Source organism: Apodemus sylvaticus, chromosome 18 (genome assembly GCF_947179515.1).
Source record: "Apodemus sylvaticus chromosome 18, mApoSyl1.1, whole genome shotgun sequence".
NCBI classification, from domain to species: Eukaryota; Metazoa; Chordata; class Mammalia; order Rodentia; family Muridae; genus Apodemus; species Apodemus sylvaticus.
This window is the reverse complement of record NC_067489.1, coordinates 11,763,855-11,779,896: the sequence shown is the minus strand read 5'-3', so window position 1 is coordinate 11,779,896 and position 16,042 is coordinate 11,763,855. Positions and strand designations below refer to the sequence as shown.

General features: G+C 41.9%; 1 protein-coding gene across 1 annotated transcript in view; it reads left to right on the top strand.

Annotated features, from left to right (window-relative positions):
- Positions 1-16,042, top strand: part of Csmd1 (CUB and Sushi multiple domains 1) — a 1,354,421-nt gene that overhangs the window by 1,068,624 nt on the left and 269,755 nt on the right. Inside the window, exon 23 of the mRNA XM_052162855.1 lies at positions 3,367-3,523. Within this exon, the coding sequence (XP_052018815.1) occupies positions 3,367-3,523 (157 nt within the window). The remainder of the gene's footprint in view (positions 1-3,366; positions 3,524-16,042) is intronic.

Genomic DNA, 16,042 nt, shown 5'->3' with positions numbered 1-16,042 from the left:
GGAGGAGGAAGGAGGAGGAGGAAGGAGGAGGAGGAAGGAGGAGGAGGAGGAAGGGGAAGGAGGAGGAGGAGGGAAGGAGGAGGAGGAAGGAGGAGGAGAAGGAAGGGGAAGGAGGAAGGAGGAGGAGGAGGAAGGGGAAGGAGGAAGGAGGAGGAGGAGGAAGGGGAAGGAGGAAGGAGGAGGAGGAAGGAGGAGGAGGAGGAAGGGGAAGGAGAAGGAGGAAGGAGGAGGAGGAAGGAGAAGGAGGAGAAGGAAGGAGGAGGAGGAAGGGGGAGGGAGGAGGAAGGAAGAGAGAGGAGGAGGAAGGAGGAGAAGGAAGGAGGAGGAGAAAGGGGGAGGAGGGAGGAAGGAGGAGGAGGAAGGAGGAGGAGGAAGGGAAGGAGGAAGGAGGAGGAAGGAAGGGGGGAGGGAGGAGGAAGGGGGAGGTGGAGGAGGAGAGGAAGGAGGAGGGAGGAGGAGGAAGGAGGAAGAGGAAGGAAGGGAGAGGGAGGAGGAGGGAGGAGGAGGAAGGAGGAGGAGGAAGGGAAGGAGGAAGGAGGAGAGGGGGAGGGAGGAGGAAGGAGGGAGGGAGGAGGAAGGAGGAGGGAGGAGGAGGAAGGAGGAAGAGGAGGAAGGTGAGAGGGAGGAGGAGGGAGGAGGAGAAGGGAGGAGGACAGAAGAGGAAGAGGAGGAGGAAGGAGGATGAGGAAGGAGGAGGGAGGAGGAGGAGGGAGGAAGAGGAGGACAAGGAGGAAGAGGAGGAAGAGGAGGAAGGAGGAGGAGGAAGGAGGAGGAGGAAGGAGGAGGAGGAGGAAGAAAGAAGAAGCAAGAAGAAACCAGAAGAAACAATCTTGCTTACCATATTTGATTGCAGGGAAAATGCCCAGCCATTAAAATGCCTATGCATTTTTTTCTCACACTTCATTGAGTTTTATAGTAAATGCTTCAGGTTTAAATATGCTTGAAGTTAGATCATTTCATTAGGGGCACAAGCTGTTCACACTCACCATTTAGACCACTGTGGCCTAGCAGAAAGGACTTTGATTTCATTTGCACACTCACAAGCATAGACAGTGTGAATAGAAGGCAGAGCTCAGTGATCATTGAAAGCTCTGTGCAAGGAAGTGGCCAACTCCAAAAGAGCTCCAGGGCTCAGCTCTATAAGGCAGGAAAGGCTCCACAAGAATGCTCAGCCATAACTCCAGATATCATATGAATGTTCAACCTATGGGCTACATATCTGTGGGCCTAGGAAGCAATTAAATGCCAAGATTTGGGTAAGGGGTTGCAGGTTGCTTCACAGATCCTTATACCATGTAAAACAAGAGACTCCCAACTGGTTTTCCTGACCACCACAGATTTGTGAGTCTGTTGCTGTTGGCTTGGGTATTCTGGGTATTGGATGTCCTGAGAGCTAGCATAGCTCATGTTTTATTTCACTGTGAGTTAAGGCAACTTTGAGCTCCCATCAGAAAGCCCTGGCCACCTAATGATGACCAGTTGTGTGTTCATTATGTGAGTGATCTTTCAAGGATAGTCACAGCTGACCACAAAGTACCCAGATTGAGTAACATATATGTGGTTGGATGGCTTGCTGTCTGGAGAATGGTGGGATTTCCACAAGTATTTTTGTTTTGATTTGTTTTGTTTTTTATTCTTGATGGTGTAACCAAGAGGTCACTGTGAGCAAGTTACAGCCCATGAAACCACTGAGAGTTTGTCAGAGGACTCCATCCTACTCCTGGTAAACAGGGACTCAATGCCAAACAATGGACTAATCTGTGTGTACTTCCGTCATTGTCACCACACCTCTCCATGCATCCCATACATAGAAAAAGGCCTGGTGTATGGGGGGTGGGGGAACCCAGGAGCTTTCAGAGGACTTGGACATAGAACCTATTATTATCTTGACTGTAAGAACTCTCCTTATGTCTTGGAGGGCCAAATGTAAAGCAATACTTATTCTTAGGACAATAGCTTATGATAATAGATAGCCTTTCAGTAAGGAAATGGTATTGGACTCTACAGAGTATTTAATTGCAATGAAATAAAATCAACTTATTTTTCTCTATGAATTTTCTTTTGATGAGTGCATATAGGTATATATAGGTCAGACTTTTGAGCCACATAGGGTTTATTTATGCATTGATGGAATGGAGATGTTAGTACGGGACTCGAAGTTAGACAGAGTCCAGGCAGATGTATAGGAAAAGGACCACAGATAAATATTAAATTTGAGAACCTTCCAGGTTCTTTTCCACCCTCCTAACCTAGGATAAAGATCTAGAAAGCCTTCTATCTGGCCAGCAGGGCTCTCCTCCCAGCTGACTGGGCCAGACTACTCATATATGTTCAAGAATTGCCTAGGCATACTTAACTGAAGCTGTGGGTTTACCAGCTCCCATTCTTTTATCTAAACTGACCAGTGCCAAAGAAGAGGTCTCCTGGAATAGGATGCATTCTTTTTCCACTTGGTGGGGGAGTCCCTGACTATTCAGGGTGTAGGGTTGGTTTGCTCAGCGGTGAGAGCTCATTCTTTACCCCAAACCTCTTTTCTGCATCCACACCTCAATTATCTGCTCTGAGCCTGGGGAGCCTTTCTCCACCCAAAGATTATTTCTCTCAACTTTGTACCACTCAGTGACAATAAAGCATCCATGGGATTTAAGATCAAGCTCTGCTGCTGTTGTGGGACAGGACTCTTATCCAGTGCATGCTCATGCCAGACTTACACATGGTGATGATTTTAATACTACCATGGCTCAGGGCATTAGACATAGGAGCAAGACGGGTGAAGTACTTGTGCCTTGGCCCATGCTTCACAGAACTTCTTTGCAATGAAACCCTGTAACCAGTGGGTAATGAGAAGAATAAAAAGTATAGGACAGAGCCTGGAATCACACAGTAAAAGATAAAAAAAAACCCTGGTCTTCAGGACTGGAGAGATGATTCAATGGTTAAGAGCACTGACTGCTCTTCCAGAGGTCCTGAGTTCAATTCCCAGAAACAACATGGTAGCTCAAAATTATCTCTAACGTAATCTGATGCTTCTTCCAGTGTGTCTGAAGATAGCAACAGTGTACTCATACATACATAATAAATAAATACATTTTTGAAACAAACTGGTCTTCAAAGCAATGAATGGGAAAATATTTGGAGTAAAAAAAAATGGGACTAGGAGTCTTTTCTGTGAGATGTTAGTGGGAAAGGTAAAATGAAAAGAATTAGATTATTTAGCCTCATCATCCATCTGTGTTTCTGTAAACTGAGTTTCAAGTTTTGAATGAAGCCAAATCAAATCCTTAAAGTTAGGAATGGCTTGTTAAAATCCTTGCCTAACAACAGGTCTTTAATGAATTGGGGACTCACTCTGCCTACTTCCACTAGGTTTATGATGGAAAGGACAGCTCCTCAAGGTCACTGGGAGTCTTCACAAGAAGCGAATTGATGGGGCTGGTGCTAAACAGCACCTCCAACCACCTGAGGCTGGAGCTCAACACCAATGGGTCGGACACTGCCCAAGGCTTCCAGCTCACCTACACCAGTGAGTAGCTTGTGGCCAACCACACACTTTAACTTGGCTATCTGGTTAGTATACATCCACCTTACAGTGAGTTTATATGATGGATTTCTTTGCTGGCTGTACCATGTGTTTGGTTTTAATTATCTCCATTGTTCAACAGGAAGTATCAGAGGCCATGGTTTCATATTGATTTATATAGATGACTTCCCATGTTATTAATAGATCAGCTTGGCCTGAAAAGGAAACACCTTGAGTCATTTAGAGGCAGACTGGATATAGAAATATAGATTTTTCTGTAGTAAATACACTCAAAACTTGAACATGTATGTGAAAGATTTAGAGAGAATGTTTGATATAATTACAATAATCATTGAGTATGTAGTGTATACACACACACATATATATATATGTAATCATATACATATAAGCACATATATAAATGTGTAGTAACTGAACATATTAAAGATTTACAGAGTTTATATTATAATATATAGTCACAGTGAACATTACAGTGTTGAATTATGAAACCAAATCTCTTTAGGTGAATCCCACTTAAAACTCTCACTGTGAGAACATTTCTTGGGAGCTCTTGCAAAGCTCCATGGGTATGCTGACAGGTGGGGCACCTGCCTGATTTTTGAAAGACAAATATAAGTTACATATTTATATCTATGTATATTCTCTTTTAAAATTGATTTATTATGCTTATTTATGTGTATGAGTGTATGCCTATGTGAGTTTATGGGCACCCTAGAACCAAAGTTATAGGTGGTTTCACCTGATATGGATGGTGGGAACTGAATACAAGTCCTTTGTATAAGCAATGTGCACAAAACCTGCAGAGCCCTCTCGGCAGTGCTGTGCGCATGTTCCCATGTGTATACAATCATATACATCTACCCATATGAGCACAAACATCAATTTTGCAAATGGGAGTTGTTGCCAGCAAGGACATGGATACCTGCTACTTTGTAGCAATAAAAGAAGCTGATCAACTAAGATGCTGCACGTATCTAAGGCAACCCAAATTTCCAATAATCTGAGGCTTTGTGGTATTGACTCTGGGCCATGAGAATTTTGAAATGTTCATATTTTATCATGAAGGTCCATGAGAGCTTGTTAGAACTGATACCTCTGTTCAATGGATAAACATATGAGGGGCAGTGAACGTCGCAATCCACAGTTGGTATCCTAAGCTAATACAGGTATGTAATAGGAAGACAAACCACCTCAGACCCTCCTTTGTTGAAATCTTGAAGAGCTTTGAACAAAAGAGAAGTTAGTGACCAATTTTATGAGAATGCCATTGTTTCCTGTTTGTGAATAATGCTGTTGAAATGACTCAGTAAATAGGAAGGCTTATTACCTAGCTCACAAGTGTAGTCAGTCTCGGTGAACATCATAGTGTTGAATTGTGATTACAGATCTCTTTAGGTGAATCCCACTTAGAGCTCTCACTGGGAGAATTCTCCTTGGGAGCTCTTGCAAAGCCCCTGTGGGTGTGTTTATAGGTGGGGCACCTGTAAGGGATCTTTTCCCACTGCACGCTCTCCATGCTTGAGTTTGATGGCTTTTGTTTTCTCCTTGTGTGTCTTAATCTCCACTTGCGTGCTCCTCATCTTGGAGGAACACAAGTTTGTGAAAAACTTTTAGGACAATTTTTCGGTAGTGTCTGAGAGTAGTATATAAAAACAACATGCCCACACTTGGCTAGGTGGCCTTTTTGTTCTTTTGCCAATGAACACCTCTTTGGTACCTTTTCTCACCAGCCACATCTCCTGTCATGATTCTTTTAATGAAGAACAGGAAACATTCACCTGAGAGGCCCCTACTTTTGTCTTACCTGCCCAACACACTCCTCCAAGATGACAAGTGTCTAAGCTCCCACAGCTCCTCCTGAGGCTGTCCTAGGAAAGGCATGGGCCCTGACTTATAGTGTGCCATTGCTTTCCTAACACTGTAAACTGCTTTCTGTTTCCAGTTGGTGTGACCATTTATCTATGAGCATCCAGTTATGTGTTCTCATTGGTGCATATGAGGTATTCTGTAACCTCAATTTCCAGCTGTGAGAGAAAGAGGAAATCACAAACTATTTCTAGCCCTTTGATATCACCTCCATTTTTCAAACAGCATTTAGGAGATCCTCTGGGCTCTAAAATCCTGGAGTTGATAGAACTTACAGACCGTTGGTTTGTGTTTGTGGTGACCACCATCATCATTGACAAGATTTGTACAATGTGATCTTCCCAGCTCCTACCTGCCCACTTAGATAATGGAATTCTAGGTTCACCTTTGGCATTAGCACAGCTATGGGCCTTTGGCTTCTCCAGCTCCACTGAGAATCGTTATGAATGCATCGATCCATTATCTGTTTGTTTATGAGCATGCTGCAATTATAAGACCTGTGTTTTATTATATAGAAAATCAGACATGCCATGAAAAGAAGAAAAGGATACAGATAACACTTGATCTTGGATTCTCAGTTTTATCTGGTTCCTTGGTACTAGATGAAGAGCCCAAGCCTGGGAGTTGATTTTGTACAATTGTCTCAGAACCTGGTCATGCTGTCACATGGCAATGACAGTGGTGATATAGACAGGATGGTGACAATGGCTGTATAATCAAAATAGTATTGATTTCACATTAAGACCCTGGATGAAAACAGTCAATAATTAAATTTTAGAAATCCCAAGCTCACACATTGCAACCCAATACCTGAAACAAATTTCCATTCCTGAAGCAATGCCCACAGATGATCTTAAATGGCTCTTGCTAGCTTTGCATTGCTTGGGGAAACATCAGGATGCAAAGGTTTTGGATCCATTAATGTAAACATAGGTGGATTTTACTCCTCACAGAGGCTGATTACAGAGTTCAGCATACACAAAGAAGTGTATGCTTAGAAATAGACACAATATTTGAGTGTCCTTTAAAAAAAGGTTGTGCAATTCTTTACTTTGTTTGAGTCCCAGGTCTTGATAAAACACTATTTTTTCAATAAATTTGAACATTTATCCAGATCTTAAAGGGATTTTCTGGAGTTTCACACAAGGAATGATATGATGACACCCCAAATTTCAGCTTGTGACTGAATCCCAGAGCTGCTTGGCAAACTAATCTGCAAGTATTGACACCACTGCTCCTAAAAAAGAAAATGTGTTAACAGGCTGATATTGATATAAATAAAGGCACTTGCCAGGAAGATAGAGAAAAGGTCAAGCTTGGGCCAATTTGTTATAGATATGTAAATTTGTCATCTGTTAAGGAATTACTATTTGTAGAGAGAACATCCTGTGTATTGTATGGATCCATCACCTGTCAATTAAAAAGTCTATGACCTAAGGCTTAGACAGGAAATAGAAGGTGAAACATGGGAGGACAAAGACTTCTGGGAGAGAAGTTGGCAGGGTGATTCGGTGGAAAGATGTGACCAGGTGGACGAATGGTACCTGAACAGAGATAACCAGCCATATGGAAGAATGTGGGCTAGAATAAGTGGAATATTTTAAGTTATATCTAGTCAGAGAAGAGTCAAGCCATATGGCCAAAGTATTTGTAAATATATTTTGAGTCTGAGACTTATTTCTGGAAGTACAGGAATAGGAGAAGGAACCTGAGCCATACTTTAACAACTATTGCTTAAGGGGTAACCAAAGACACCAAAGAAACCAAGTAAACCTGCATCAGAAACACTCTTCAACCCTCAGGTGTGCTCTGGACTGAAAGATAGCATACCCTGATAATGTTCCCATGTCTTAGATCTATTTTCCATAATCTCTTTTAGACCAGGGACAACAGTGTCTAGTTTGTGTCCCTCTGCATATTATAGAGATGACCAATCTGCCATGACCCACACAGCTTTGTCATTGACCTCACTGGGACAAAGATAGGATGATGAAAGGCACACAGACACCTAGAAAAGCTGGGACTGGTTAGGTCATGTGCCCCAACGGAGATAAAGAAACAGCAGCATGGACACTCAAGGTATTTATTTTATACATCTGAATGGAGGGGGCAGATTTGTTGTAAACAGTTGAAAGAGGAAACAGGCGCCCATTCAGGAAGAGGAAGTTGCAGGCTATACGTCCTGTGCACACTGTCACCATATGCACATGGACCAGGGGGTGGCTTTGCCATGTCCATGGATCTGAAGCACTCAGGTGCTTGACACAGCGGGGCTCATATCAATAAAAATCTGTCCCTTAGGACCTCAAATGTTTGCCACAGGGTTCTGAAAGGTGGCACAGAATGATGCTTTCCTCACATCCAACTTCTCCTCATGCAGACGCAGTGATGAAGAACATAACTACCAATCTTCTCTATTTACCTTCCCAAAGCCTTGCAGTGCTGTCCAAGAAAGAGACTATTGTCAATAGTTTGAACTGTGACAAGGAGCCTTTCACAAGCATTAGGTTTGGCTGTGTGATATACCTGAAGGGAAGTTCTTGTTTGAAGATAGAAAAATACAATTGGCCATTAGGCACTTACTTACCTTTTCCATAAGTACTGTATGTTGTCAGAGAGGACCCACACAGGAGAACTTGATTTTAGGATGAACTTGAGGCCCTGACTTGGCCTTTCCCAGAGATGGTTTAAGGGATAGTATCTCTGTATTCTAGCATTAGACATGATACTAACAGCAAAAGAGGTTACTATTCACCAAGAGTCTGCACTGCTAGTCTCTGTGCGCCTTAACTGTGTTGCTCAGCTTAGCATCTCTGTGATAAAACACTGGAGAACAGTTAAAGATCAAAGGTGCTTTGACTTCTGATTTCAGTCCATGCTCACCTTGCCCAGTTGCTTACATGTCTGTGTGGAGGGAGTGCATCATAGCAGAAGTGTGTGGTAAAAGAAAGCTCACTTCATGTTGACAACAGCATAAAGGAAGGGGCAGGGGTAGAATATTTCCCTCAAGAAGAGGTGTTGGTAGCTCCCAGAGAAGTCTTCCCTCCTGGAGTTTTTAATCCTTTCAAGAAACCCATTAAACCATAGATCCACAAATGCAGCAAGCCAGCCATGGGTCAGAGCCTACACCCTCTACTCACATTCCTAATGCCTGGAATGCTGCTGTATTGTGGACTAAGTTTTCAATATGTCTGCTTTCCAGATGTTTAAGATCTAAACCATGATATTATCAATAAGGAAAAAAGTCTCAGACCCAAAGGGATTTTCATATCATCCAAGCAAATCTAAGCTTAAATTTTAGTTCTCTAAAAAATGTTGTAGTTTATGGTTATATATAAAACTACAGTAAAACTGCAGGAAAAATACTGGCTTCTACCAGAGGTATGTTTGCTGAGTATATATGAAAATGTTTAATAAGGGCTAGGAAGATGGCTCAGTGGTTAAGAGCCCTGACTGTACTTCTAGAGGTCCTGAGTTCAATTCCCAGCACCCACATGGTGGTTTATAACCATCTGTAATGAGATCTGATGCCCACTTCTCTCTCTCTCTCTCTCTCTCTCTCTCTCTCTCTCTCTCTCTCTCTCTCTCTCTCTCTCTCCCTTTCTTTCTGTTCTGGAAAATTCTGACTGTACACTCTAAGAAAAAAAGGAGAGGGACCCAGAATGGTGTGTCTGCCTACTGCAGGAATAGGCTTCCTATTGGCATTCCTGTCAGGATCAGCCAGAACTTTGGAATGCTCTTACCCTCTGACTTTCCCATTACCATGAATGCCATTGAGGGCTTTGGGTGTATTATAGTAGATCTGGGCAGGGAAGAACAGCAGTCCTACCTCCTAGACTTTATTTGTTGCTTTTGACACAAAAAGGACAAAGACCCTTAGGTTGGACGATTCATCAATGTTGCAAGGCACATGGAGAATATGAGAACATACAAAACTTTCATCCTGTATTCAGCAGTTGTTTATTCAATAACTTGTGTTGGGAAGGTTGCCTGTCACAGTTTGAAGAAACTCGGAGAAGAAACATAGGAAGGGTCCCTGTAACTATAATTTACAACAAGTGAAGATAGTGAGCATGGCTGGTGTCTATTCAGTAGAAGCATGCATTCATTCATAGACTGCGAGCTCAGTGGGTAGGAGGTAAGATGATTACAGGAAGAGCTGATTCTCATAGTGCAGTTAAAGGATAGGTAAAGTGAGGCCTGACTGTGTATGGCCATCTGTTATCCCAATTTTACTAAATTCAGATGGAATCAAACCGAAAACAGCATTTATATCTCTGTTATACTGGAGAGTAGACAGTGCATCTCTTCTCCAGGCATGGATGAATGTCACCTCAAACACATTAAAGTCACAATAATTATACTCACTGTTGTGCTTACAAATGAGCCAAAAATGATATGATGTGCTGGGGAGATAGGTACGTTTGGCAAAATGTTTGCCTTGCATAAATAAGCAGCAGGGTTTGAGCCCTGGTACCATATGAAACTAGACATGATGACATGTGCTTGTAATCTTAGTACTAAGAACGTAGAGCAAGCATGGAGATCAGAAGTTCAAGGTTATCTTCAGCACCATAAGGAAATCAAGGCCAAGCTGGAACATTCAAGACTCTTCCTTAACTCCATCCCCAAATCGAAATATGCATCTGAAGTACCTAGACATAGACACTATGCAGTTATTGAGCACACACCATAAGGCTAAGAGCAGGAGGAGATGGCGCATTCTATATTACAGGCTTTAAGGTCATGGATTGGCATAAAATACTTCTAGGATTGGTTGGTGGCCAGAAGAGATTGGTTGGTGTAATTTCTTTGGGGACCACTATTCCCCCCCCTCTCCCATTCAGATCCAAATCAGTATCTACTTCTGATAAAGATGCTACCAACCAACCTCCACAACTGTGAAAGAGACTCGAGGACTTGACAATGTTCTCCTGTTGTAACTGATTATATTTGAAAACTAGATTTTGGAAGTTCTGTATAAGCTATCAGTCCTCAAATACAAAGTATAACAACTAACTTCATGAAAAGCATAGACAGTTTCCAGACATTTTTGATACCTATGTGTAAGTATCACTACTTTAAATTTCAATAGGACATGCTATTCAAAGAGCAGTATCCCTAATTGTTTAGAAATATATTTCAACTTTTATGTATATGCATATTTAGCCTGCATGCATGTGTGAATATTACATGTGTTCAGCAAGTGCCTAAGGAAATCATAACGGGGGTGTCATATCTTCTCAAACTGAAGTTATTGGCAGTTGTGAACTGCCTAATGTAGGTGTTGAGGATAAAACCCATGTCATTGGCAAAAGCAACCAGTGTTCTTACCTACCAAACGATCTCTCCAGCCCCCTTACCTTCTTAGTCTTTATGGTGTTTTTTTGTTGTTGTTGTTGTTTGTTTGTTTTTGTTGTTGTTGTTGTTTGTTTGTTTTTGTTGTTGTTTTTTGTTTGTTTTGAGACAATGTTTCTCTGTTTAGCCCTGGCTGTCCTAGAACTCACTCTGTAGACCAGGCTGGCCTCGAACTCAGAAATCCACCTGCCTCTGCCTCCCAAGTGCTGGGATTAAAGGCGTGTGCCACCACCACCCAGCCTTTATGGTGTTTTATACACTAGGGAATAATGTCAGGGCAGCTAATTATGCAGTGAATAGTTCTAAAAAGGTGTTTACAATTGTACAATGAACAATGTGTAGAACAGAACAGAATCAGGAAAACAAGAAAATCAACCTTCACAGGGGTCCATTGAAACAGTTACAGACTTTTATTTAATATTTAATGGAGATGAAAATTGAGATAAACATAACACGTGTCCTACAGCGCTGTCATGAGACACTATTGTGTCTATGTAGGCTTTATTCAAAAGAGCTTTTGCTCCCAAGTAGCCATTAGTGCAGCTGGAAAAACTGTTGGAAACTGTTCTAAGCATGATTTGTTTTCCCATAGCTGGCTGCTAGACAAGTCTATGGAGATATCTTAAAATAATAGGTAGTTCTCTGGGTGTCGATTTCCTATTGGTGTGAAACAAATTGCCATAAATAGCCAACTCTCATTCGCTCAGGGTGCCCATGAGTCACAACTTGGTTGTCCTTAGGGTCTCACAGGCTACGATTAGAGATGAAACCCTTTTGAAGCTCAGTGTTGTCCAGGCTACAGGTAGACCATTGGCTCTTGGATCCTTAGTGGTGCCCACCCTTGCCTACCACAGCATTTCTCTTTGAAGTTCCTGGCAGTGATCCTGCGGCCCCAAAGCTTACCCCTCTCAGAGGCTAACCCTCTCTGAAGGGTGTCCCCTGATTGCTGCAGTCTCTCACAGGATAACCCTATTCCACCAACTCATTGTTAGCCCATGTGGTACCTTCATACCCCTGTAGCTTCTCTCTCACACTGGACAGGAGGTAGGTTTAAGGGTCTCCTCACACTACAGGAATTAGAATGGGTTATGTGTGCAGAGGGCAGCCCTTCAGAAGTGGACCATCAGCATCACTGGACCAACTGTGCCCACATTCTCTCCTTTAGGATACTTGTCTGTCACAATTCCTCTTCACACGATTCCATAAATTAATGGTATGAATGGGTACATGCTTAGTAGAAATTATACTTTTATTTTAAATATTTTCATAATTTAAATAAAATAGTGTAATAGATTTAAATAATTTTGAAATTATTGTCTGCCTAAAACCCATGGGTTATAAAGTCATCTTACATGCTGTTTTCCATATAGTAATTTGATCTGCACAAATCTCTGAAAGTATTGACAGACCTGTGGCTGTCACTCTTTCAACACTTTTTCTCTGGTCTTCTATATGCTAACTCAAGTGGCTGTTGGATTGGACTGTGAATAACCAGTCCCAGGCAAGACCCCCACAGGTCCAGTTGGCCTTTCATCACTATCAGAAATTCTCACAAAGATTCAAAGCAGGCTCTTGTAAGATGTCAATAAGCAGAGGTGACTGTCACTAACCCTGCTGGAGTCCTGAGTTCAATTCCTCAGACCCAAATGATGGAAGGATAGAAAAGACTTTGCAAGTTGTCTTTGAAGACAAGTAGTGTTCTGTTTTGTCATTGTTATTGTTGTATGTTTTAGATTTTTTTTTAATTTCTGTGAGTGTTTGTGAGTACCAGATATATGTATGTGGATGCAAATGCACACACCTATGTACATGTGCTCACAGAATGGAGAAGAGGAGGATGTCACATGTTCTGTTCGATCACTGTCTTGCTCCCTTAAGACAAGCTCTGTCTCTGTCTAGGTATGGCTGGTATTACAGAAGAGATCAGACACACCCAGGTCTCTACATGGGTGCTGGAGACTTGAACTCAGGTCCTTCCTCACACTTACACAGCAAGCACTCATACCCATTAAACCATCTCTACAGTCCCAAGCGTGTTCTTCTGTGCATGCTTATGTTCCCTCTGCTCTATGCTGGAATCTTGCTGCCACAGGACCTGGTTATCATTCTAAGGATATCCAAGAAGGATATCCTGGGTTATTATCCCAGGACTCTGAAAAATAATCTTGCTATATAATGTCTGGGATTAAAGAATCTGGTCCACATCTTAACAGCTGTCTGCAGCTCCCTGTTTGTGGAGCTTCTATCTACCTGTTCATTTACTATCTAAATGATATCACCAACCCTTATGCTTTCTAGACTCTCTCTCTCTCTCTCTCTCTCTCTCTCTCTCTCTCTCTCTCTCTCTCTCTCTCTCTCTGTGTGTGTGTGTGTATGTGTGTGTGTGTGTGTATTATCATCCAAATGATCATTTGTTAATAGTCCATTATGTGTCTCTTTATCAAGTAAATCATCTCTGAGAAAGTCATGTGACTGTGCACATGATCTGTGATAATGTATTTGAGGGAAATACTAGGCTTTAGTTGTCCAATATGGGTCCCTTTCAAACATGTGGATGATACAGAAGAGGCCTGTGAAGAGGCAGGTAGATGAAGCACTGGGAGGCAGGGTTGAGCTCAGGGATAATATCATGCCCTGGAGTGGGATGGGGAAGGTGGCAACACCATACTGACATTGAGACTAGCTTCTCAGGACACAAAAAGACTGTTAAAAGTCAGAGACTCAGACACAAGGAAAGGGAAAACACTCCATCTACCAAAGGGTCCTTAGAAAGATCTGGGGGTGTAGTGACAATATGTAGTTTCAATTTGTCATTGAATTAAATGACAGACCTAGCCCCACATCATCCATGGCCACCTGAAAAACCCTACAACAAGGCAGGATTACCACCTACCTGAGATAAGGATAAAACTCAGAGCCCAAGGTCTTCCTGGTTGGGACTTCTGGGTTGCTTAATGACAGGGCCACCTTAGTCTTGTGCTACTCAAGAATTGGTCAAGAAAAAAGCTGCAGGCCATCCACTTAGAGTATCAGTGGGTTAGATGATGGAGGCCTGGGAGGGAGCTGAGCCCAGGGAAGAAATAGACATGGTGGTAGTAAAGAGTAACAGAGGTGCTGGGTTGGTGAGAACAGAGGATGGAGCCCGGTGCTGTGGTCCACAGTCATACAAATGAGCTCTGCAGAAGTGAAGGAAACACATTAACTCCCGGGCACTTAGAAGTGGCGGCATGGTTTTTATTTTCATCTATAATTTACATTGACAATCTCCAGTACTCAGTTCAGTTCCCATAATTAGTTATAGATCTATGACTAGCTATCACTAGTTTGACCACATTTAATTTGCGGGTCACTGTTGAGATAATTGTTCAATGAGTTTTCTTTAAAGAACAATGCAGTGACATTAAACTTCGGAGAAGAATAACCTTAATTTTAATGGGCTTCAAAATGATTTTTTTAAATACCAAATATTCTGTAATTTGAAAGAGACATTGTATACTCAGAGGAAGTTGTTCCTAGTGAAAATAACATTATGAGGAGGGTCAGTGTGAATGTCAAGGCTGTGACAATGTGACACAGCCTCTGTGATTATGTGTTTGTAACCTTTCCTATCTTTACATGGAATAACATCTGTCTGTCTGTTATAACTCAGAACACCACATTTTTACACCGCTTCTGTGAGAGATGCCAGCCCATAAAGCTGTGTGGTGTGTAATCCATTTCTTGACACAAATGACTTCCAGGGGAAATGTCACAATAGCAATTCAAATACAATAGAGACACAGGCTGCTGAAAAGATCTAGAAGAAACTCCAAAATTTACTCTGAAACTGGATAGATATTTTGTAAAGAGGAGAGGCAATTCCACCTGGGAGAATTCAGTTCTATTTACAAGATAAATCCCCATCTGACCCTGCTGTCTCTGGCTTGCATAATAATGTCTCACCCCCCATGGTACCTTTTTAGATACATAGCAGAATAAAAGTTTCAAAATTGTAAGATGCCATTAAAAAATAAATACGGCCAAATCTAATAATGCTCCTAAGAAGATGCTGGTTTGTGAATGTGGATGTGTTTCATCTTGAACTTAAAGTCCATGCTACTTCCACTGCCTCAACGTGAGGTTATGGTGGAGTCAGAACATAAGTCTTTTTACCTCTTAGAGGGAGAAGGGAGGAGAGTGTGCTTATTGCACTTAAGGGAAGAAGGGAGAGATGATGCCTATCTGATTAACTCAGCAACAAAGGGAAATTGGAGGTAGAGATGGACCATACAGCCCATTTTATGCCTTTTAATTGGATATTTTTTCTCCTCTGATAACTTCCTAATACTTACACCACGACAAAGATAAACTAGGAGACTTTACTATGTTAGAAAAAAAATTTCCCAGGGAGGTTGTTAGTTGCTGGACTCTGGGCTAATGTAAAGTTGTCAAGGTCAGTATCTGGGATTCCCTGGAGATCTGCAAAATCACCTCCATTAAAGCAATGTTAGCTCAGGACCAGTCTTCACAGCCTTTTTCATAAGGTTTTCTTTGGTTTATGGTTTTTTTTCTTTCTATAAACAATTTGTTCTTTATTTTTCACAACTTAAATTGCTCTTGCTATCAGAACTGCTGTGGTGTTACTGGCCACCAGGACTTGGAAGAAGATAAGAGGACCCAGAAAAGGGCACTTGAAGATGCTAATTACAGTGACTATTGTCAAGGCTCATGACTTAAGGGAGAAATAAAATGAAGGCCGGCAGATGATGTCACCAAACATTATAAAATATCAAGTTTTATGGAGCAGTGATGATGAAATCCCCCATCACCACCTTCTTAGTGGTAATAAAAAGCAACAATTACTGTCTTTATCTGTCATCAATACACGTCACGTGTGCAGGGTCATCTGTGATTAGTAAAGTTCTCAGATACCTAGACCTCTTATCAGGAAGGCAGGAACACTGGTCGTGGGTTAACAGAGACCGATTCTTCTTACCTGCATTAAGTCATCATTCATGATGCCTTAAGAAACTAAAAGGCCACTCCTCCTTTCTTCTTGTACCTCATTTGATGTGTTGATTATATTTTGGGTATTCCAATTTTCTAGGTTAATATCCACTTATTAGTGAGTGCATACCAGAAAGACTCAGTGAAGCAGTATTTGGCAAAACTAGAACAGGGAAGTGGGAAGGGGTGGGTGGGAAGACAGGGGGAGAGAAGGGGGCTTATGGGACTTTCGGGGAGTGGGGGGGGCTAGAAAAGGGGAAATCATTTGAAACATAAATAAAAAATATATCA